The 23,971-nt window shown below is 46.4% G+C and overlaps 1 protein-coding gene across 2 annotated transcripts in view; it reads right to left on the reverse strand.

Moving 5' to 3' along the window:
- GNAL (G protein subunit alpha L) overlaps window positions 1-23,971 on the reverse strand; it is a 199,071-nt gene that overhangs the window by 111,349 nt on the left and 63,751 nt on the right. Inside the window, exons 1-4 of one of the 2 annotated variants that reach the window (XM_037982511.2) lie at window positions 16,513-17,140; window positions 16,166-16,238; window positions 15,418-15,472; window positions 15,155-15,274 (exon numbers count right to left, since the gene is read on the reverse strand). In XM_037982511.2, coding sequence (XP_037838439.1) covers window positions 15,155-15,274; window positions 15,418-15,472; window positions 16,166-16,238; window positions 16,513-16,657 — 393 coding nt within the window. In that variant the 5' untranslated portion in view covers window positions 16,658-17,140. Of the gene's footprint in view, window positions 1-15,154; window positions 15,275-15,417; window positions 15,473-16,165; window positions 16,239-16,512; window positions 17,141-23,971 lie in introns of those variants that run through there. The other variant, XM_007974684.3, reaches the window with a different exon arrangement.

Genomic DNA, 23,971 nt, shown 5'->3' on the forward strand with positions numbered 1-23,971 from the left:
AAAAATATAGACTTCAATTTGTCTGAACATATTCTTTACCAACATTTCTTTAAACACTAAGTAATTACGTGCTTGTGTAATAAACTAACTGCCACAACTGTGGATTCACTTTAAGCTAAAAGATGATGCTCTCCATTTTTCTGAACATCATGGAACAAGTTTGTAGACCAAGGGCTCATTCTTGAGCTCTAGCCAAAGCTTACTGTCGCCCAGACCTGAGAAGTTGACGCTGCTACGCTAGGAATGGCCTTGATTTTGTGATGGGGATATCGTTTCCTGACCAGGCTCTGCCGATGACAATTTTACCTTCCCAGGAAACCCTAGTGTATGAAGTGTGACAATGAAGACTTCTGTCTGAGCACAATAGTCCTTAGTTATCTTCTTTTCTGAATGGCTACAGAATGTCTAGTCTATACCACGAGTTAGCATTAAACTACATGATGCATTATTCTTTGTTAATTTTATATTACACATTATATGTATAGTTTTTTTTTTTTTAGACGGAGTTTCACTGTTGTTGCCCAGGCTGGAGTGCAGTGGCGTGATCTCAGCTCACATCAACCTCCGCCTCCTGGGTTCAAGTGATTCTCCTGCCTCAGCTGCCTGAGTAGCTGGGATTACAGGCATGCACCACCACGTCCAGCTAATTTTTAGTAGAGACGGGGTTTCTCCATGTTGGTCAGGCTGGTCTCGAACTCCTGACCTCAGGTGATCCTCCCGCCTCAGCCTCCCAAAGAGCTGGAATTACAGATGTGAGCCACCGCGCTGGCCTATACATTATATATTACAGACATCCTTTTCTTCACTAAGTGGTAAGGCTTTTGAGGCCAGAGGTCATAACTAACATTTTCTTTGCGTAACTCATGGTCCTGAGTACGGTTTTGATAAATACGTGGCTTTATGTACGTTTACTTAGCATCACCATATGCCAAGTGCTGTGTCAAGTTCCTATCCCCAGTAAAGGCACGTTTAGTGGAAAAACTCTACATGACTCATCATACTGTGAGCTTCAAGAACCAAAGGGCAGGCATAAAAAATTTCAAATATGACACATAAATGCGCTTTCTAAATAAGTCTAGCCTTGTTAATTGGAGGGACTTAAAAGGGGGCAAATAACTTCTTTAGTTATTTTGGTCTTACTAAGAACTTACTAAGTGCTCAAGACTAACCTTTGGCAAATCAATATTTAAATAAGGACATCTATACAGCATGCAAACTGTGTTCGTGGAAATCTTAGTGTTTCAGGTAGAGGAAGGAAAAAAAAGCAGGCAAGGCAGGGTTTTGAAGATGGTAAGAGCAAGACCCAGTGGGAAGGAGCATGCAAAAGTAAGGGTGCACAGAGAGCAAGCGTGGAAGTGTAAGGGGGCATAGAGAGCAAGCATGGAAGTGTAAGGGTGCACAGACAGCAAGCGTGCGAGCACAAGGATGCACAGCGTGCAACTGTGCAAATGAAGGGAACACAGAGAGCAAGTGTACAAGTGCAAGAGCACACAGAATGTAAGTGTGTGAGCTAAGGGTGCACAGAGAGCAAATGTGCAAGGCCAAGGGCATGGAAAGCACAAGTGTGCAAGCACAAGGGCTCACAGAGTACAAGCATGCAAGTGAAAGGATGCATACATCACAGGCACGCAAGCACTGAGAGCATGCATAAGGTGTACAGAGAGCAACTGCGCAAGCACAAGGGTGCACAGCGGCAAGTGTGCAAGCATAAGGTGCTCAGAGAGGCAAGTGTGCAAGTGTAAATGTGCACAGAGCAGGTTTGTAAGCATAAGGGTGCACACAGAAGTAAGCATGCAAGTGTAAAGGCACAGAAAGCAAATGTGCAAGCATAAGGGTGACTCAAGTGCACGTGTGCAAGCATAAGAGGGCACAGAGAACAGGTGTACAAGCTAAGGGTGCACAGAGAGTAAGCACGCAAAGGTAAAGGCACACAGAGAGCAAGTGTGCAAGCATAAGGGGGCACAGAGTGCAAGTGTGCAAGCATGGCATATGGGAGGGAAGTCAGGGATTTTTTCCTGGGCAGAAATATCAAACTGGGTCTGTAAAATACAAATGGGTATGGGAGGGACAGAATGTCTTAAAGCCAAAAGGAAGAATACAGGTTGGGTACAGATTGAACAGGAAACTCGTGTGAGAAAGATGACATGTAGCAAGGACCTGAAAAGTTAGAGAAACGTCCCGAAGAGGTACCAAATGCTATCCCAGGTTAATAGCCACGCTGAACCTACGTCAAATGCCCTCCAAACATCCTGCCAGACTTAACTGTTTAATTTATGATCTCCCTCAGTGACGAAGTCTGCAGCTTCTACGCTTTAAAACACCAGTATTTCATGGTTGTCTGATAAAATCGTTCTATATTTTCGCAATTAAGTACTCAGGCATTTGGTCTCAGCACCCAAGCAGTTTCCATCTAATTTACTCTATTGCTAAATTTCACTTGGAAAACATTTACTTGGCGATTCAGGTTAGATATTTGCCCCATACGAACCAGATCAACTATGGTAACATTTTATAACAGATTCTCTTCACTACAAGATAAAAGTGTGTTGAGAAGATCGCCCTTTAGGGACTCGAAGTCAGTTTAAGGCCAACCATTCTGTTGAACCATAGCGGCTGTCTCTGGGGGCCCCGGGGGGCTGGGCAGGAGCAGCCTCTTCCCTCCCTGCTCCTTTATATCTTTTGGATTTTATGCCATCCACAAATATTTCCTATCCAAACAAATACAAACAGAAATTAAAAATGGAATTGCTTTGTGTAGTGAGAATGTTATGCAAACAGTTGATTTAATTCCATTTATGCCATGAAGACGACAAGATAAAAAAAGTATGGGATTATTTTAAAGGTGAAAAAAAAACCCCACACCTTCATGGATGACATTCTCATGCGAAACTGAAAAATAAAAAAGCCAGTGTTTCAAAGGAACCTTCTCAAGAACAACTTCATTATTCTGCCTCTTAAAACCTAGTGTGCTTTTCTCACAAACCACACGTGTTGACTCATTTAAGTCTTAATTTGGCATAAGAATAGCCTCCTCACTCTGCTCCTTCTACTGATTCCTGAGAGTGCTGAGATGTTCAAAATATTTTCTCTCAGTTACATAAAACTAGCAATGATAAGAACAAAATGCTCTAATACTTAAGGTATGTTTAATGCCACATTCATCTGAAAAGAGCAAGTGTCCTCAGAGATGAGCTTTTCCTTCGGGTACACCAAGCAACAAACTTCCAATACATTCAAACTGGAGGCAGACTTTGGAAACAAAAGTCTTTCTTGTTCAGTCTCACATTTTCAAAGGATTAGAAGTTTCAATGACATCCTATCCAAGACATAATAATATTTAAAAAGGTACACAAATACACTATGGAGTATTATTCAGCCATGAAAAAAAAATGAAATCCTGTCATTTGCAGCAACATAGATAGAACGAACATTGTGCTAGGGGAAATAAGCCAGGCACAGAAAGACAAGTATCGCAGGTTCTCACTCCTATGTGGGAGCTAAAGAGTGGACCTCATGGAGGTAGAGAATAGAATGATGCTTACCAGGGGCTGGGAAGAATAGTGGGGAGGTGGGTGAAGAGAGAATGATTAATGGATACAAAAGTACAGACGTACAGAAGGAATAAGATACAGGATTCAGTAGCACTATGGGGCAACTGTAACTTAATAACGTATTGTACATTTCAAAATACCAAGAGGACCGGAATTAGAATATTCTTAACACAAAGGAATGATAAAGGTTTGAGGTGATGGATATTCCAATTACTCTCATTTGATAACTTACTGTACGCTTGTATCAAAATATCACACGTACCCTATAAACATGTACAACTATTGCATATCCATAACAAATTTTAAAAACCAAAAAAAGTTGCCTTAATTGCTTTGTGAACTTTTAATTCATTTTCTACAAGAAAAAACACTTTAGATAAAAATGGTCATGTGGCTCAAGCCCCAATTTCTTGGTGTGCTGGTGAGTTTGAGAGGCAGCTGTTGTGGCTGGTCCTCCATGTGCTTTTATTATCAAGAGCATGAAATGATGCATTTTTTATTATGTGAAAGCAGCATCACCATCTCCATTTTTTTTTTTTTTATTTATCAGGTATTTTTACAGGGCAGCCTGTGCTATTAACCATAAGGAATATCAACTGATTTTATAGATACTTGAAGAGTAGATTTAAAACAACCATCATTTGATTTTAATAATAAAAATAAAAGTCTTCAGTATGTACAGTCTATTATATTCAGCTTTCATAGATATGCCTGCTTCTTTTGACTCCAGTCTACCCCACCTAGCTACACAGAACTTACATACATTTTCTTTTCTTTGTTTGTTTGTTTGTTTTGAGACAGGGTGTTACTCTGCCGCCCAGGCTGGAGTGCAGTGGCTTGATCTTGGCTCACTGTGACCTCTGCCTCCCAGGCTCAGGGAGCTGCTATTTCAGGTGGGAGCCACCACACCTGATGTATTTTTTGTAGCGACAGGGTTTCACCGTGTTGCCTAGGCTTGTCTCTCGAACTCCTGGACTCAAGTGATCCGCCCGCCTGGGCCTCCCAAAGTGCTGGGATTACAGGCATGAGCCACTGTGCCATGCCCTATTTTATTTTAATTATAGTATTTAGAAAGTCAAAAGATTGAGCAACTTTCTCCCTTACATATTTATTGCTCAAGTCTATTGGTGTGTGAAAACTACAGTGTGAGTTTTGATAAGAACAGTATATTTGGGCCAGGCACGGTGGCTCACGCCTGTAATCCCAACACCTTGGGAGGTCAAGGTGGGCAGATTACTTAAGGTTGGGAGTTTGAGACCAGCCTGGCCAACACAGTGAAAATCCGTCTCTACTAAAAATACAAAAAAATTAGCTCGGCGTGGTGGCGGGTGACTGTAATTCCAGCTACTAAGGAGGCTGAGGCAGGAGAATGACTTGAACCTGAAAGGAGGAGGTTGCAGTGAGCCGAGCTTGTGCCACTGCACTCTAGCCTGGGCGACAGAGGGAGACTCTGTCTGAAAAACAAAAAACAAACAAAAAGAACAGGATATTTGTACAGTTTCAAAGAACATTCCTAGAATTTACTTATAAATTACCAAGGGGAAAAGGGTGTCTATACAGAAGCAGACCTCACCTTAACTAGTGACCAGAGTTAACATCACAGATGCACTGAGAAGGAAGGATTCACGATCACTTCTCTGCTGTTGCTGCCAAACACAAAACCTCAAAGGAACTCTGAGTGTGGGTGTTCTACAAAGTCAATGTCAGGCCAAGGTCATGACAAAAAAGGTCGGCTGAGCAACTGCTCTAGCGTAGAGAGAAATGGAAGTTAAATGTCATGGTTGATCCTGGATTGGACTACTGACCAGAGTTACCAATATCATTATTTATTATTATTGTTACTGCTATTATTTCATTATATTATTATTGAGACTCTTGGTAAAATCTGAGTAAGGTTTGTTGATTACAAAATGGTGCACGGACGCGGTGGCTCACACCTGTAATCCCAGCACTTTGGGAGGTGGGTGGATTGCTTGAGGCCGGGAGTTTGAGACTAGCCTGGCCAACATGGTGAAATCCCATCTCTACTAAAAATACAAAAATTAGCCAGGCATGGTGGTGTGTGTCTGTAGTCCCAGCTACTCGGCTGCAGTGAGCTGAGATCGCATTGCTGCACTTTAGCCTGGGAGACAGAGCGAGACTGTCTCCAAAAAAAAAAAAAGGGTATTGTATTAATGTTAAATCTCCTAATTTTGATACCTGTGCTGTGGTTACAGAAGTGAAGTGGATGCCCTAGTTCTAAGGAAATACACACTGATGTATTTAGAGGCAAGGGAGCATGATGTCTACAACCAACTCTCAAATGGTTCACAAAAACGTGTCTTAGTGTAGAGACAGTGAGAGCACAAATGTGGCCACACATTAGCTATCGACGCGTCTGGGTGAAGGACGTATGGGAGTCTTCGGTACTATTTTTGTATTATTCAGGTAAAGTTTAAAATCATTTCAAAATAAAAAGCTAACGTTTATTAGGAGTACCTCTCATGATAATATTGCAGAGAAAAAAATGGAATTTAAGAGAAGTATCTTTATTGAAGTTCTAATACAGTTAATGTATCTAACTGAAATGTTTTACTATAATAATAAAAATTCCTTTTATTAGCATCTCAGATGTGCAGAATAATACAATCATCATTCTCAGTGGGGCTTTCCCTCCTCCTTGATATCATGACACAAGCCATGTGAAACCTGGAAGCAGCTTTCTGGCACAGGAACTGCCCTTTGTCCAATGACAGACAAATTCCCAGAGCAGCATCCCCACAGCAGATACGAAGCCTGGCCTCGTGATGAATTCGGGAGTGATCCTTCCAAAAAAACACTTCCATTTTTTTCACTCCCCCGAAGAAAACCATGGGTTCTCCCCAGCCTTGAGGAGGAAGCCCAGGCCCCTTGGCCAGGCACGCAGGACTCTCCCTAACCCACCGCGGCCTGACTGGGCTTTTGGTCTGCAGGTTCCAAAGGTGCCACCCGCCCTGAAGCACTGTCCTCTCTATGTCCACCTGCCCTCTAAGCCCTTCCCATTCAAGGAAGATTCAGCTCAGTGTGACGCCAGCTGCATGGGTGTCCCCAGGTGCCCCCAAGAACTTGCTTAAATGTAGCATCACACACTTTTATTTCTTAAGCCTATATCCCTGCCAGAGGTAGACAAGTGCTGTTCCTTATTCGTCTTGGTGTCCCTAAGATGGATAATATGTGTGCTCAGTAATTACTGAAGCAAGGGCAGTCCACATGTCCTCTTCCATGTCACCCGCCTCCCCTCCACAGTGCTGGCAGAAGAGCTTCGGGACCTCCATGTGGCCCCACTGAAAACCGCTGCTCATGGACTACTCTGTGATGGGAACCTTTCAGGAAAGACAGGAAACCATGCTCCATCTTCGCCAACTACTGGAAAGCTCCACGGACAGCTGGGAAATGAAATCAACTTCCACGTCGCCTCTCCCTCTCCACCTCCCGGGCCTCCCTGTCCTCAGCGGGGGCTGTCAGGCCAAATGGTCCCTGAGGCCTCACGCGCCATCTATTTTCAACACACATCACTGTTTTCCTCTGCCAAGTGGGACTTGTTAGGCCCTATAGAATCAATACGGCAGCCCTGAGCCTAAGACACAGGCGTCTACCACTTCCAGCAACCAGGTGTGCAGATTAGAACAAGAAAGATTGTTGTGCATTTTATAAAAAGGTCTTTCCTAGGACTTTTTTAAAAACCAGAGAACATGCCTTAGGACACCTAACTATTTGTGAAGTATTTATTTTAGCATGATCTCCCTTTGAGGGGTGCAGTCAGGGTGCGTTTCACCTTTCTACCACTAGACAGCACGAAGCAAAGGTGCACTGTGGTGAGCACAAAAGAATGAGGCTGCGGCTTACTGGGACTTGCCGCAAAACTGGGCAGAAACTGTAGCCCTAGGCAGCGAGGCGAAAAATCCCACAGAAATCTGCAAAATCCAGGAGATTTCCAGGCAGCCTCACAAAACCCGAGGCTAGGCCAGCCACAGGATCAGAAGGGCAGGACACAGGCAAGCCGAAACAGTGGGAAAGAGCAAGGCCAATGTCAGTGAAGAAAATCCAACTGAGAATAACGTAGAGAAAGAGAAGGAGAGCCGAGCTCCGGGGGCTGCTGGTAACAGAACAGGCAGGAAGTGTGGTCCACGGTAACCTGCCGGGGAGCCTGGGCAACTCCCACCTGAGAACCTGTGCTCTGACAGGACACGGGGATGAGGATTCCTGAGCAGTCAGGGGCCTCACTTCCTTTGGGGATAACTAGGGGTACCTTCCCCCAGGAGGGCTGTGAAGCGTTAGGGATGTCAGCTCTTGGCATGGGACAGAAGGGACTACCTACAAATGCTGGCTTGAGACGGAGGTGCAGGTGGTGACAGCTAAGGGGCGCCACTGAACTCCCCGTGGATCCAGAGGGGAGTGGACAGGAAGCCATGTCAGACCACGGGACCTGGGGGCTGGGTGGACTGAGGTGGAGCCACTAACCAGGCCTGGCGCCTGAGGCGAGGCCAAGAATGGCGCTAGCTCTGCTCCACTTCCTCCGGCAGAGCAGGATTGCTCATTTTAAAGCTGTACCGCCCATGTCCCAGCCACTGTTTTAGATATTAACGTGTTTAATCCTCACATCAGCCACAGGAAGTAGGTGTTGCCGTCATCTCTACCGCATCATTGAGAAAAGGCAGAGAGCAACGAGGTCATGTGCTCAAGGTCACACACAAAGGGCTTGGCAGGGCTAGAATTTGAACACAGGTTGGGCCGGCCCCACACCTCCTCTTAAGACCTCCCTTCAAGATACAGACACCATCCTGTCCACAGACTCCCAGGCCTGGAAGTGTCTGCGCCCCGTCCACCCTTGCGTCACCCTGCAGGGGCTCCTTACCGGCTAGGGGCAGCGCCCAAAGACCCTTCTCCCAGTGACTCTCATTCAAGACAGACGCAGCAGAGGGGCAGTGAGACCTTAAGTGAACCCCTATAATAAATGTCCATTTATTAACTACATCTGAAAATACTGGAAGGAAAACATGGTACTTTTTCCTTCCACGCCAGATCCACAAGTCTTTAAGAGGTTCAGTGTACCGTGGAAGGCGCGTTTACTGTGCCCTTTTTACACCTGCTCAAATGTTGCCTTTCTCCCATAAAACATGCACCAGACCTCACTAGCTCAAAAGGCAAAAGAACAGGACGGCTGTGAGGCAACTGGCTTCAATACCATTTTGAATGAGGCGGTTGCTGTTTTGCTGTATGTGTGTGGACCTCATGTTCTTTAACACTGCGTGACATCCCAGTCGGCCTGTCCCCTGACTTCTTGTGCCCACAGGTCCTTACTGAAGTGGATTCAGAGGATTCTGTTTTAACCTAAGTTAGCAGGCACCTGGAGATTGTTTGCAGCGCACCCAGCAGGAGATGCACTCCAAGAGCGAGCTGTGGGGAGAGGAGGCGGTGGAGAAAGAGGCCTGGTCCTCAGGGAGCGAACACAGCCAGCCCCATCATTTTCTGATGGCTCTGGGAGGTGGGTTTGATGAGGCTCTGGGCAGGAATGGTCACCGGGGGTGCAGGGAACCCAAGTGGAGGCTGCCGTGGAGGAACGCATGCTGACCTGATTACATGGTGGGCTTCAGCTTGGTTGGTTAAAAAAAAAGACACACACACGAAAACCCACAGCACAAAGCCTTCTAGCAGGAGACAGAGACAGGCTTGGAGAGGGAACACAGATACTGTGTGGAAGAATCTAACCGCGTTATGCGTCTTCTGGAGATTCTGCACACATCCCCCAAACAGATGCAGAAGCACATGGCAGCAGCCGCTGAGGCTCTGCAATGGCAACCCCTGGGCTGGGCCCCGCACTTGGCTCCTATGCAGGGCCACAAGCTGCACTGAGCGTAGGCCACTTGCTCAAAGTCACACCAGGCTGTCTGGCTCCCGGGGCCTTGGCCCAGGCCACTGTGGCCTCCTTGGCCTGCACACTGACCGAACACTCAGACGCTAGCCACACAGGGCGCCTCCTGACTTGTGGCTGCTGTTGGGAAGTGACAGAGGAGCTCTGCCCTGGGAGGAAGGTGAAACACTGGCCTCTGCTCTCTGGGTAACCATTTAGGAAACACCAGGTGGTAATTAGATAGAGGACTAACCAACAGATCGGACTGCTTTTCCATTTCTTGTTTAGCCTTCTTTATCCTCTTCCCCTTAGAAAAAACTAGCAAAATACAATTTGAAAAGAGCTAATAAAGTATCCACATTTTAAGAATAAAAATCAAACAAATGAATAACTCAATCGAATTCAACAGTGATTTTGCTGGTGTGCTGCTGAAGGATTTTTGGAGGAGGAGGCAACCACAACATACTTCTTCTTTTTTCTCTCCTCCTTTTTTTTTTTTTTTTTTTTGAGACGGAGTCTCTCTCTGTCGCCCAGGCTGGAGTGCAATGTCACGATTTCGGCTCACTGCAACCTCCGCCTCCTGGGTTGAAGCTATTCTCCTGCCTCAGCCTCCTGAGTGGCTGGGATTACAGGTGCCTGCCACCATGCCCAGCTAATTTTTCTATTTTTAGTAGAGATGGGGTTTCACTATGTTGGCCAGGCTGGTCTCAAACTCCTGACCTCAGGTGACTGGCCTGTGTTGGCCTCCCAAAGTACTGGGATTACAGGCGTGAGTCATCACGCCTGGCCTATTTTTCCTATTTCATAAATGATCAGTCAATCTATGTTTTAGCATAATCACTTAACACTATTTATTTTGCATCATTGCATCTGCTGGCCGCTATGCAAAATTTGGCTGCTCAGACACGGTGCCAACTAGTGAGGGGCTTACGGGTGGGAGTCAAGCCTTGAACAAAGATAACCTGAAGTTTTGGGTGTATTCATGAGAAAAACTCTAATCAGGCAATTGTCAATTTGTTATTTGTAGCTAATCTCAGTACTTTTCTTTTCTATTGTGATATATGTTTTGTAAAACACGTTTGCATTATTTCATTTGAAATTAAAATTTAACATATCATGCTGGCTTGCCTCCAAAGATTTCACATTATTCTGCAGCAAATATCCTGCTGGTTTGCTGTGAAGATAAGTGGAGTTTTTTTGTTTTTTGCTTCAACCTGGTATGAAACACCCCTTTACAGTTCTGGCTTGTGAAGGGAATAACTGTATCACATGAGCTCGAGCTCACAAGAACTTTATCAGTCTACCATTGTTCATCACAACCTGAACAATACCGCAAAAAGGAGATGGGCCAGTTTATGGATAATTGCAAAACTAGACGATCATCCCCATGTAAGCTACCAATTTCCTTTCACAATTTGCTTGAAAATCTTTGCTAACATGCCTTCCTTCACCCCTCTGCCACCAAATCTGAAAACATACCTGCGTCTGCACCTGTTCTCTGCTCTCCCTCCTGTTCAGCAAGTGGGGAGGTGGTCTGGTCCTGTTTTGTTCTGGATCCCATTCTTTTTACCTTCTCGAGGACTGGACTCCTGCCATACACAGCCTCTTTCTTCTGTATTGTCATTTTCTCCTGCTTTACCAAGCGATTCCAGCCCTTTTCATTCAGACAGGCTTTTGTATCTTTCATCTTAAAGAAACCCTCTCTTGACCTCACCTACCTTCCCAGCTGCTGCCTGGCTCCTCACGCTCCCTCCACAGCAAAGCCTGCAGAAAGCCTCATCTGCCCCTGCCACCTCCACCCGCTCACATCACATTCTCTCCTCAACACCCGCCACCCGGGTCCTTATCAAGGTCACCGGTGACCTTGAAGCTGCCAAAGTCATGTTACTTTAATATCTGTCTTGACTGCCCTGGTCAGCACTGCCCACCGCTGACATCCCTTCCTTCTGCAATGGCTCTTCCTGGGGCCTCACACATCCAACTGTCCACCTGGCGTCTCCACTTAGATGTCAAAATAGTCACCTCCAACTCACTAGGAAAACAAAACCTCCTCATACCTGCCTCCTCCCAACCTGTTTCTACCTTCTATGAAGAAATTCAGACCAAACGCTCAGAGTCATTCTTGATTGATCTGTTTCCCCTCAGTACTCACATCCACATGCCAACAAGTCTAAATGGTTCTGTTTCCAAAATAAATCCCAACTCAGACCACTTTTCTCCACCCCCATGATCCCCTCCCATTGCAAGCTGTCCCATTACCTTTCCTCTATATTATTACAATATCTCCGAAGTGGCTACCCTCCTTCAACTCCTGCCTCCCCACAATCCGTTTTCCACCCACAGTCAGAGTGATGTTGATGAAACACATGAGATCTCACGGCTCCATTGCTTAGAACCCTCCAAAGCTTCGTGTGTCCGGACACACCTGGCCTGTAAGGCCGATGGTAAGATCCAGCCTCCGAATCTCTCTGACCTCCCCGCAGCAGCCCTTGGTGGACAGGTGCTAACCACATTTGCCTGCTTTCCGTTACAACTTCAGATTCATGGAATTCAACTGAAATTCAAATGAAAGACACCACAAAGACCAAAAGACCCAAAGAGCAACCCACCCGTATTTACCCCATTGCAATACTCTCAGAGAAAATTCTCAAGATGTTTGTTTCCAAGTTATTATTCTCATTTTCCTTCTTAAATTGAAGAACCCTAAAATTAATTTTTAACTTTAATATAATGTAGTTGGTTCAAAAGTTATCTTATCCCTACGGGAAAATTAACTTAAGACCCTCAAATAATTGAACCATGACACTGACAGCCTTTCTCAAGGATTCAATCTCAAAAAAGTACTGGATTGTGTAAAACAGTGTTTTGTTTACTATTAAAATACTCGATTTAGCTCTACTTGTAAAATCTACTTGTATGTTACAAAAAACATATATTCTTGTAAATAAAAGTTAATTTTCCAATGGAGCATATAAGTCAGATTTGTCTTGATATCATTCTGAATGATCATCAAAATATGAAACCAAGAACTACACAATTTAATAATAAAAATATTTCCAAGCACTATGAAATGTCACGAAAATTCTATGCATATTAATATTAAAAATAGCATTTTCAGAAGGAATGTTGCATATTTAACATTAATTTCCTTATTTATATAAGTCTGGGCTATATTAAAAATATAAATATATACATAAAATATACTCTCATCTGACATGTGTGTAGACATTTAAGACAACAGAATGTTAGGCTTAAAAAACACCAGTAAAACTAACCCCCACAAAATATTACCTCTGAAAGAGCATTGTAATTACATTTGCATCTGCTGGTGCTAAATTCTCCTTTATTATAATGACAATTAATTATGCTTTCTGATAATAACTTTTAAGTAACCTTAATTTATCTATATGAAAATATATGCATTCAAAGCAAATGGTTTCTCAAGTTTTTAATTAAAAATGTTCATGATTTAGCTACAAAAACACTTTCACAAACTAGCTGCTTTGGATTCCTTAGATAATACAGGTGGGAGGTACCAGTTGTTTCTGGATTTGGGGTTGAATATGGGATGCCTCATCAACCGTGAGACTGTCATGAACAGGAGAAAGAAGACATGAGACTGACTAATAAATCTTAATTTTAATTTCTCACTAGATGTTAAGAATAGCATTTTCCCCTAAATATATAAGATGTTTTATGATTACTTTTAGGCAAACAAGATAGGATAAATCTGAGAACTCAGATGCTTTTCTATGTCTAAATCTGAAGTTGAAAGGAAACACCACTCCTGATTTCAACCAGGACCATGTAGTTCTGAGTGATTCTGCCAGTGTACTTAGTATCAGTGCGAACCAGGAGGACACCTGCACCTCCAGTTAGCGGAGGATCCTGGTGTGGCTGGAGCATCTTCTGCCTACCCTTTCCCCTGCCATGTCAACTCCTTGCCCTCTCTAAACCATCCAATTAAAAACACGGGGCCAGATGCCCGGCCCCTTCTTCCAGCCAGCGTGCCACTGCTCACTCCTCCATTTTAGAAATTCTACAGATATCACCGGTTCTACATTGGTATGCTTATCAGAAGCAAAAATCATATTAAAGGATGAAAATAAAAGCTTTTTAAAAAAGTCATTTTTGGCCGGGCGCAGTGGCTCATGCCTGTAATCCCAGCACTTTGGGAGGCCGAGACGGGCAGATCACAAGATCAGGAGATCGAGACCATCCTGGCTAACGCGGTGAAACCCTGTCTCTACTAAAAATACCAAAAAAACTAGCCGGGCGAGGTGGCGGCGCCTGTAGTCCCAGGTACTCGGGAGGCTGAGGCAGGAGCATGGCGGGAACCCGGGAGGCGGAGCTTGCAGTGAGCCGAGATCGCGCCACTCACTCCAGCCTGGGCGACAGAGCGAGACTCCGTCTCAAACAAACAAACAAAAAAAGTCATTCTTACTAGCCATATCCCAACACAGAGCCCACAGGACAACGGTGCTCTGGAGAGAAGGGGCGGGGTGAGCTGGGGGACACCGGCCTTGCAGGCAGGGCAGGGCCTGTTTTACACGTCAGTTTCTCCACATGCTTCCCTCCAAAGAGAGGATTCTGAGAAGGAAATATGTCTCCAAACTACCATGCCAGGCAATACAAACTCTGAAATACTGGTATTGATGAATACACACACACACACACACACACACACACACACACACACACACACTTCTGGTGCACTTTAACAAAAATGACTTTCTGAGAAGCTCAACAAATACTTTTCCTTTGAAACACGCTTTATGAAATGACCCAATATTTTCAAGAAATGTATATTCTGAAAATGAGAGAAAACTAATATTGATGTCACCCTTTTGCATAAGCAATACTGCCATCCAAGTGATTAGGAAAAGCCGCCCTAAGTAATGCAGATGTGAACCAAACTGCATTTTAATATGATAAACATTCAGAAGTGATCCATGCTATCATTTTTTAAACAATGCGTTCTTCTCTTAATTGATCTGAAGGCTGTGCATCTTAACAGTAAACTGAATTCTGCTGTTTCTGTAATTCCCAGGGAGATAATTACCCACCATAAATATTTTTGTCTACTCATGTAATTTCTACTGTTGTTAAACTGCTTAATTGTTAGTTTAAGAATACAGACAAGAAAAAAGCACCATCAACATTTCTTAAAGGTATGCTGCCTTCCTGATTATCAGCCTTCCCCATACACTCATAAAAGCATGTCTTGCAATGCCATTGTAGTTAATTTTTTTTTTTTTTTTTGAGATGGGAATCTCGCTCCGTCGTCCAGGCTGGAGTGCAGTGGCATGATCTCGGCTCACTGTAATCTCCACCTCCCTGGATCAAGCAATTCCCCTGCCTCAGCCTTCTGACTGGCTGGAATTATAGGCGCACACCACCAAGCCCAGCTAATATTTTTGTATTTTTTGTAGAGATGGGGTTTTACCATGTTGGCAAGACTGGTCTTGAACTCCTGACCTCAGGCAATCTACCCACCTTGACCTCCCAAAGTGCTGGGATTACAGATGTGAGCCACTGCCCCTGGCTGTAGTTAATATTTTTAACAAACACAAATATTTTGGTACAGAATAAGTATTTCTCTTAGGCATTTAGAGAGCTGGATTTCAAAGAAAGTTAATAATGAATTAGTATCAATATTGATTCTCAACAAGAATCCTTATTAAAAATGGTTCCATCTTTCACTAGTTACAATATTTCAGGAAGCACTTCTTACCTGGGAATATTCAAAGTCAGTGATAGGGGCTATGCTCTTGATGTAGTCTGATCGAAATTGGTTTTCAGGGTTGGCCAGCGGAACTGGAGGTATTATAGTACTCATTGCTGAAACAATTGTCTAAAATGGAATAAGAAAAAAAATATAGGTAAACATTTAGGCTCCATGTATGATAATCTACAATATGTAATTTCTGTCTACACAGTTTTAGAATGAAGCGCACCTGACCTTTCTAGTAAACAATCATTTAAAAAAATCCTTACCACGATAGCATCTTTAACATTTTTCCGGATGTCCAGAATTTTCTGTTTCTTTTCCCTGTATTGAAAGAGAGTTGTTATTAGCTTAATTTACCCTTAGCACTGATTCCAGTCAATTGAGTGGGATTTTAAATTTCCAGCTACAGCACTGACCTAGACTGGTTTCACTAGAGGTCAGTATCATCCCCCAACACAACATCTGCAAAGGTTTTATCTGGGAAAGGAAAGCACCCTCCTTTTCTAATTTGCACTCTAAACAAACTTGAATGCACACATTTTTTAAATCTATAGCTTTAAACAACCATGCAGCTTACATAAAAACAAGGCAAAATCGCTATGAATATTGCATATAAATATAATGATGCAGCTACACTTGCATTTTACCTAGGTCTATCCCATGGAGAATATGCTGATAGTTATAAACTGAAATAGATGCAGACAAATATTATATTGAAAAAAATACTGAGCTATTGGTTAAGTGTGCTCAGAGCAATACCAGTAATACAGATCAATACTCCAAGAATACCTATAAATCATATTTTGTTAAGCAAGTTTTTTCTTTAAATTAGACACTAGCAGAAGAAGGATTTGCCTAAATATACCAAATCCAACAGCAAATATCTAATTTTTTCCCCCTTGAATGTCTACTCAATTATCAAATCCATTGTTTAGAGAAGGCACTTCTGGGACGTTTGGGAGAGACGAAGTTTGCATGCAGTTTGGAAGCAAAACCGAAATTGATCATTCTTACTCGGGATTAAACCCATTGACGTGCAGGATCCTCATCTGTTTGACGATAGTGCTTTTCCCAGACTCACCAGCCCCTGCAAACAAACAGAAAGTAGGCTGTGAACTGTGTCCGGATATCGCTGCCATTTCTCACCACTAGCCGGGTCTGAGCAATCCTCCTCCCCCAGCACAGGGATTTCCTACACGCGGGTTCCCGGCTGGAGGAGCTCGCCCCGGCAGCCGTCTGGGCTCCGCCGCTCGGCGGTGTGCTCGCCCCTCGCCCGGCCCTGCCCGCCCAGCCCGGCGCTCGCCGCTCCTGACTGCGCGCTCCGCTGGGGCCGGGAGCCGCCGCGCGCCCCTCGGCCTTACCCAGGAGCAGCAGGCGGTGGGTAGCCTTGTAAGCCAGGCGCTCTTTCTGCAACTGCTTCTCGATCTTTTTGTTGGCCTCGCGTCGTTCTTTTTCATCGACGCCCTGGTCTTCTGTCGTCTTGCTGTTGCCGCCCAAACACCCCATGCCTGCCCGCTGGGATGGACGTCAGGCCGTTAGGAATGTGCGCAAAAAGCAATAGAGAGTTGGAGACGTGCGCGGCTCCTGCGACGGCCGGTCTCTTTCCTGCTGCTGAAAGAGACGGTCTGGTCTCCTCGGTGTTTTCCGATTCGGAGCAGGCGTTTCTTCTCCCTCCCCCTGCCCACCGCAAACTCCCAACTAAATGGCTGTAAGGAAGACGCGCGGAGTAAAATGCCTTTTTAAACGAGAATTGTTTTAAAATCTGCTGGATGAATGCGGCACAATGAACGGAGACGGGAGGCGAGGGCGCCGGTCTCCGCTGGAGACAGCCGAGGTGGCGGAGCGCCCTGGGTTCGCCCCGCGTCCCCGCGCCCGCACTCCGAGCCTCGCTCAGCCCCGCCCAGCGGGTCCCCGAGGGGGCGGCGCGCTCCACTGGGTGCTGGGTCCCAACCAGCCGGGGTGGTGGCTGAGCGTGGCGCGGAGGACAGAACGCGCCACCGGGGTCCCAGGGCGACGATGGGCACCTGCCGGGCCGGCTCGCGCCCCGCTATTCCTCTGCCGTCGGACGTGCGCCCCCTCCCTGGTCTGGGATCCCGGTGCGGGGAAGGGAAAGGGAAGCTGACTTTGGGGGCGGCCGGGCCGTTGGTCCCGGAGCTCTCGGAGAGGCGCTACCACGCTGGAGGGGTTGGGGAGCTGAACCCCCACGGAGCCCGGCCGGCGGGGGCGCTTACACGCTGGCCGGCCTGGGTTCCGGGCCTGCAGCCCCTCCGCCGCGCCGCGGTTGCCTGGCTCTCTTGCACCCCGAGCCGGGAAAGTGCGCCTGGGCGCGCACCCTGTGTTGGCTCGGACGCGTCCCTGCTCCTGGCGGGCGAAGACTCCCGCAGGATCATGCATATTCTAGCAGGGAGGAGGATCCCTCCGAGGCTCACCAGTCACACCGCCTTTGTTCTGCTCAGCTTCTAGACTATTCCAGCTCGCCCACGTCGCCGCCTCCCGAGCCTCCTGTCTTTACCTCCAGCCCCCGTTTCTCCTGTGCAGTGCTCCCAAGCAGCACTACCACTCTTCCAGAAGGCACTGTGGCCTCGAACTTGGAGTTGTAGCAGAGGAAGGAACTAGGGCGCGAGACTGGCACCTGCCCTCCGTTACTGAGGCCCCTCCAATAGGGCCGCAGCCGGCAGCTCGGCATTTGCAGTGTTGGACTTGGGGGAAGGAGGTCAGAAGAGGGGGTCGGGCCGAAGTCGTGGACGCCAGCCGTGGGCGTGGAGAGGTCACTGTTCCCTGTGTGTGGCTTCTCCCGTCCCAGTTGACGGCTTGGCGCTGCGATGTCTTCTACTTGTGTTTGCTCAGCTCCGTCGTCCCTCCACCTTCCAAGAAACCTACAAGGTCTTGTTCACTGCGGAGCTGGCCGCCTTCAGGAGAACAGACCCCAGCTCGCCCCGGTCCCCCAAGAGGCGCTTCCCCTACCCCCAGGCCCGCCGCTGCCCTGTGGACCTTCGCCCCTCACCCAGCGCACCTTCCCCTCTCCACTCTTGCTTCAACTTCTCCTGCTACCGGCTGGTTTCCCTCAAGCAAGCCAACACCTTCAACTCTGTCCCACGTGAACCACACAACACCTTCCATCTCACGCCCTTGTTAGTTCCACCAGTTTTCCTCCTGCCCACCGCAGCCAAGAGTTAGAAAGGTCGCGTCTGACCCCGCCTGTATTCCCCTCCTGCTACTCCCACCTCAGTCCCTGGCAGCCTGGCCTCCACATTCACCCCACAGGGAAAATACTCTCATCAAGGTCATCTAGGGCCCCCCAGGGGCTAAGTCTCATCCACCAGGTTTGGTCTTTATTTTCTTCGCCTCTCTGTGGCTCCTGCTTTGACTCCTCCTAGAGACTGCACTGGGTTTCAGGCTGTCCCTCTGGCTGGTGCATCCGGGCTCCTCCACCCAGGGGTCCGAGCATAGCCTCTCAACCCGCACACCTGTTCCTGACGGGCTGACTGCATCCTCCATAGTCTGCCCACTCAGCTCTCACCGCACCCACCACGGATCCCTAGCCCAGCGCATCCTGCTGACCGCCACCGTCCCGAGACACACCGCCCCCACGGTGCCGCCAGTGTCTGGAATTCACCTTGCCAAAGACTGAGCTCATGCCCCGTGCCACCCTCACACCTTCTACCTGCTCCTTTCTCTCTCTGTTCTTTCTCTGGAAAAAGGGCCCCTAATTTTCCAAACCAGAACGGTGGGAGTTATGCCAGACTCTCTTTTCTTACAAACCCCAACAGTTACTGCATCCCGTTGAGTATCTGTCCTGTTCTTTCTGCGGCGTCTGCCACTGCTGTGGTCTTAGATTACTAATCGAGCTGGATTGCAGAGGCCTCCGGAGGGTTTCCCCTGCCTCCTGTCTCATTTCAGTGCACCTTGCACAATGCTGCTACTGCGGTATAATACAGACCCAGCCACGTCACTGTCCCCATGATCTACAAGCCCCGGGCCTGGTCCTTCTGGCTGGGTTAGTATAAACTCGCCGCTTCTTAGGGCTTACCCCATCCCTCCTAACACTCCCAGTTCCTGAACAGGCTGGTCGGGTGCGTGTGCTGCCTGTGTCTTGGGAATACCTGGGGACTCTCTTTTCTGGGCCAACCCCTAGTTATCCTTCCAGCCTCAAGCTGGGCCTCACTGCCTACCTCACACTGGGGGTTAAGCATGTCTTCTCATGCTCTAAGGGAGCATCAGAGTCTCCGCTCGTCCCACCCATCAGCTTGCATTGTGATGGTTTAACTGTGTCCTCAAAATTCCACTAGACTGTAGACCCCTTGAGGGCCGAGGCTGAGCCTGTCCTGGCACCTGCCGCACCTGTACCTGGTTCAGTGCCTGACCCAGAGGAGATGCTCTGGGAAGATTTGTCAAGGGAATAAATGACGTTATGGAAGCCAAAGATAACTCCAGCTCAAAATGTGAATTCTCATCAAAGGAATTGCATGACCACACGTTAAACTAAAAAACATTTGTTCAGTATAGTACTTTTCAGTAAATATTCCTACTGAAAATAAAAATACATTTTTAAAAAGCAATGAATTACTTTTCTAGACATAGGCAGAAGCAAACATACAGTGTCAGACTCCATTCTGAGCTAGGTTAAAAGTTCAAGTTTTGTGAAAGGAGACTGTTTAGCACAGTTTCCACACCTCACATCTCGTGAGTGTGTAAACACACATATTCACACATGGCAATATCAACCCAGCATGTGCTATGGCTAGTGGGGCAGTGAGAAGGGAAGATTTTTTTTTTTTTTTTGAGACGGAGTCTGGCTCTGTTGCCCAGGCTGGAGTGCCATGGCATGATCTCGGCTCACTGCAACCGCTGCCTCCCAGCTTCAAGCAATTCTCATGCCTCAGCTTCCCGAGTAGCTGGGATTATAGGCACCTGCCACCACACCTGGCTAATTTTTTGTATTTTTAGTAGAGATGGGGTTTCACCATGTTGGCCAGGCTGGTCTCGAACTCCTGACCTCAAGTGATCCAACCGCCTCAGCCTCCCAAAGAGCTGGGATTATAGACCTGAGCCACAGCGCCTGGCCAGAAAATGTATGTATCTATGCTTTTTCTTTAAAAAAAGCATAGAGTAGTGGGATTTTTATAAGGATTTGCCAACTTTTTTTAATGTCAAGATTTCTATAAAATGTTGGAGAGCAGGGGACAAAATAAATCCCTTGAAAACTTATAAAGGGAGAATTATGTTAGAACCTGAAGCCACATTTTTAAGGCAGTCTGATATTTAGTTTCCCTAAAAATATAGCAAAAGATTTCCACTTGTTCAGATTTAGCGATCACTGTTAAATTCTATACTTGAAATTTAAGAAGGATTAGGTAAACAGATGTGATGAAAAACATATCAAAATATACCCAAAAGGTAAATATATTAATAATACAATGATAATGTGTGTGCTGTAAAACTGCTTCTAGTTATGGAGTGATTGCTGGCACTGGGTTAAATCGTTTCCATGGAACAATTTACTTGGTATTTGCCCTAAAAGGTGGGAACTATTCTCATCATCATTTTACAGAGGCTGAGAGGCTGAGTAAGAAGAGTATCTGGGACACAGACCCTTGTAGCCTGGCTGCAATATTCGCACTATTACCCGCATCGTGTGCCACAACACATTGCCAACACTCTAAAACATAAAAGCACTTTCCTTATACAGTGATGAGACATTTCTTACGAAAAATGCAAAGCCAATCTTAGCCTATTTTCAGGCAGGAATTCAAGACACCTTAAAACATTTTTTAACCCAATCACCTGACCTTTTTCTAGTCTGGTCTGGGAAACCGATTCTCATGTGTGTTTAGAACCATTGGATCAGCATCAGGTGTACCAGCTGGCCACCTGGAGCACTGGGAGCAGGGCTGGGGGGGAGGGTACCAAGAGCAGAGTGGCTCCCGCTCCCAGTGTGAGCGTCTGTTGCTAGGCAACCGCAGCAGCAGCATTGCGCTCCCCGGCAACACACCCACCTGCGGGGACCCAGGGCTGCCCTGGGAGCTGCGGGCAGAGGGTCCAGGCTGACTGCGCCAGAGCCAGGAAGAGAAGGTCCTGGTCACCTCATGGAGAATTTGAAAGGCACAAAAGTAAAACAGTTGTTTCCTCACTTGTTGAAGTTCAAGACATCTAGGAGGTCTCAGAAGTCTCTTTTTTTCCTCTCTCTCTCTCTCTTTCTCTTTAAACTTAAGACTTTTATTTTTTTCACACCCCAATAGGCCTGGGTGGTCGATTTTCCTTGCTCCCCTATCCATCCCCAGTACCCCTACCATTCACAATGAGAAGAACATTCGCTGTTGCTCTTTGGCTCAGAGAGCACCTAGGCTTAGGCAGCTGACTTACAGTGGATCAGTGAGCAGGCGTACGGTACTGGCTCAGCCACTCAGCCCTGCCTGGGTAGTGGCGTTCAAGCCTTGAGGGCAGGAATACATTTCTTTGACTTTAGGATATTGAAGGGAAATTTCTGGCCCACATTTGCTGTCATTGCATCACCAACCTGATGTTCAACATATTCCTGTAACATCTTAAACCAGGCATTCTTATTCCATCCCTGAAGGCTTCTTTTGTTCCCCGGAGAATCTCTTCAGGGTATCAGATTAGATTCCTCAAATGTCTCTCTCAGGAGTTGTTTCTCCACCCCATCTTTGGAGTTCTCATTTCTGGTGGCAGAGACATGTAACAGGAAGAAAATCGATGATGCAGCCACCAGACTCTCAGTTCAAGGCTGTGGGCAGCGTGGGCAGTTGGATCTGCGCTGAGGACATCAAACAAATAGAGCTCCTTCAGAGGCCTCTGACTCTCCTCAGACTCATGAAAATATATGTAACCCTGTGTAAGTTCATGTGATCTCTGTCCAGAGAAAATCACCGTGCTATCTGTGTTCTTCCAAATCTACTTGGAAATTAAATACTTACCTACTGAAGTGTGAACTGTTGTAATGTCCTGTTTCCAAGGAAAATATGACTTCATCCAGAGCCTGAGTGTCTTCCTCAGAGTTCAAGAGGGTTTCATGATGTTCACTTCCAATATGATCTGCCCCTCTTCCAGCAACCACTAAATCCGGCCTGCCCTCCATGCCAGTCACAAATGTCTGGGGAGTGTCCTTTGTACCGAGTCTCTTTCAGCTGCTTCACCTGGGTGGCAGCAACCACACCAGAGTCCAAGCCCCTAATAAAATGGAGCCTATCCTTTTGCCTGTTGTCAAAATTGTCCTTCTCCTTTTTCTCCCTCTCCTTCTTCTTCTTTCTTCCTTTTAGAGACAGGGTCTCACTGTGTTGCCCAGGCTTGAGTGCAATGTCACAATCACGGCTCACTGTAGCCTCAACCTCATAGGCTGGAGGGAGCCTCTCACCTTGGCCTCCCAAGTAGCTGGGACTACAGGCATGTGCCACCGCTCCTGGGTCATTTTAAAATTTTCTGTAGAGACAGGGTCTTGCTATGTTGCCCAAGCTGGTCTTAAACTCCTGGGCTCAAGTGATCCTTCCACCCTGGCCTCCCAAAACGCTGGGATTACAGGAGTGAGCCACCGCACCCAGCCGTAAATGCTTCTTAATATCGTGGTTGAAAAGGAACCGAAGCTTGCTCTTCAAAGTTTCTTTCTCTAAACCTGAGAAGAGTTTCTCCGCTGTCACGGGGCATGCAGAGGCTGTGCCTACGGTGATGACATGTCACCATTTCCACAGATGCAACTTTGCCATTTGCCTTTAAAACCAAACTTCATAGTGTCCCAAAAGAAAAGGCTCCACTTTTTTTTTTTTTTTTTTTTTATATACAGAGTCTCGCTCTGTTGCCCAGGCTGGAGTACAGCGGCGCGAACTCGGCTCACTGCAAGCTCCGCCTCTTGGGTTCACGCCATTCTCCTGCCTCAGCCTCCTGAGCAGCTGGGACTACAGGCGCCCGCCACCACGCCTGGCTAATTTTTTGTATTTTTAGTAGAGACGGGGTTTCATTGTGTTAGCCAGGATGGTCTCGATCTCCTGATCTTGTGAACCGCCTGCCTTGGCCTCCCAAAGTGCTGGGATTACAGGGGTGAGCCACTGCGTCCAGCCGAGGCTCCACTTTTAAAAGGGGAGTCGTGGAGTGCTCCAATGGAACAAGAACTTCAGCTCTGAACACACAACCAAAATCCACCTTGTGTTATGGCTTTAAACAAAACCCAACTCCCTAGGTATCTCTGCCCAAGAACACTTTCTTACTGGCAGTATCTAGCAAAGTCATTGCAAACACATCATCCAACATGCAAACTGTTTGCTCAGTTCTCTTTTGCCATAAAGATGACAATTATCTCACCATTCACGTTGGTTTGGTGTTCAAATTCAAAATGGTGTTGCATCTTTTTTTTGTGGTTGTAGCTTTCGCTATTGTAACAGGTCCACAAATATGGATATTTCCTCACTCAAATTGGCTGCATTCCAAATAGCTGATCAACCACTGACAACTGGTGAAATCCAAAGGAGCGGTTGTTGTGTCCACTGGCATTCTCAAAACGAAATGCGTGTGAACAGAAAGGCAGTCATCGCTGCCAAAGAGGGTCCAATGCCATACGTCGTGCAGGGAAGCCATGGGCTCTCAGTGATTTATTCAAATGTGATGGAAGAGACTAAGCACCAGTGGGTCAGTGGAGGGGACAGTGGGGGCCAGGGCTGCAGAAGGCATCTCAAAAGTCTGAATGCATTTGAAAGGTTAATTATTTAAATTTCTTTTATCCTTAGTTTTGTACATTTTGAATAATAATTTTCTTTCAGTCCTTCTGATTGAAGATGGCAAATGTTTAATAAAAGGTCACCTGTTCTCTGGTTA

Source organism: Chlorocebus sabaeus, chromosome 18 (genome assembly GCF_047675955.1).
Source record: "Chlorocebus sabaeus isolate Y175 chromosome 18, mChlSab1.0.hap1, whole genome shotgun sequence".
NCBI classification, from domain to species: domain Eukaryota; kingdom Metazoa; phylum Chordata; class Mammalia; order Primates; family Cercopithecidae; genus Chlorocebus; species Chlorocebus sabaeus.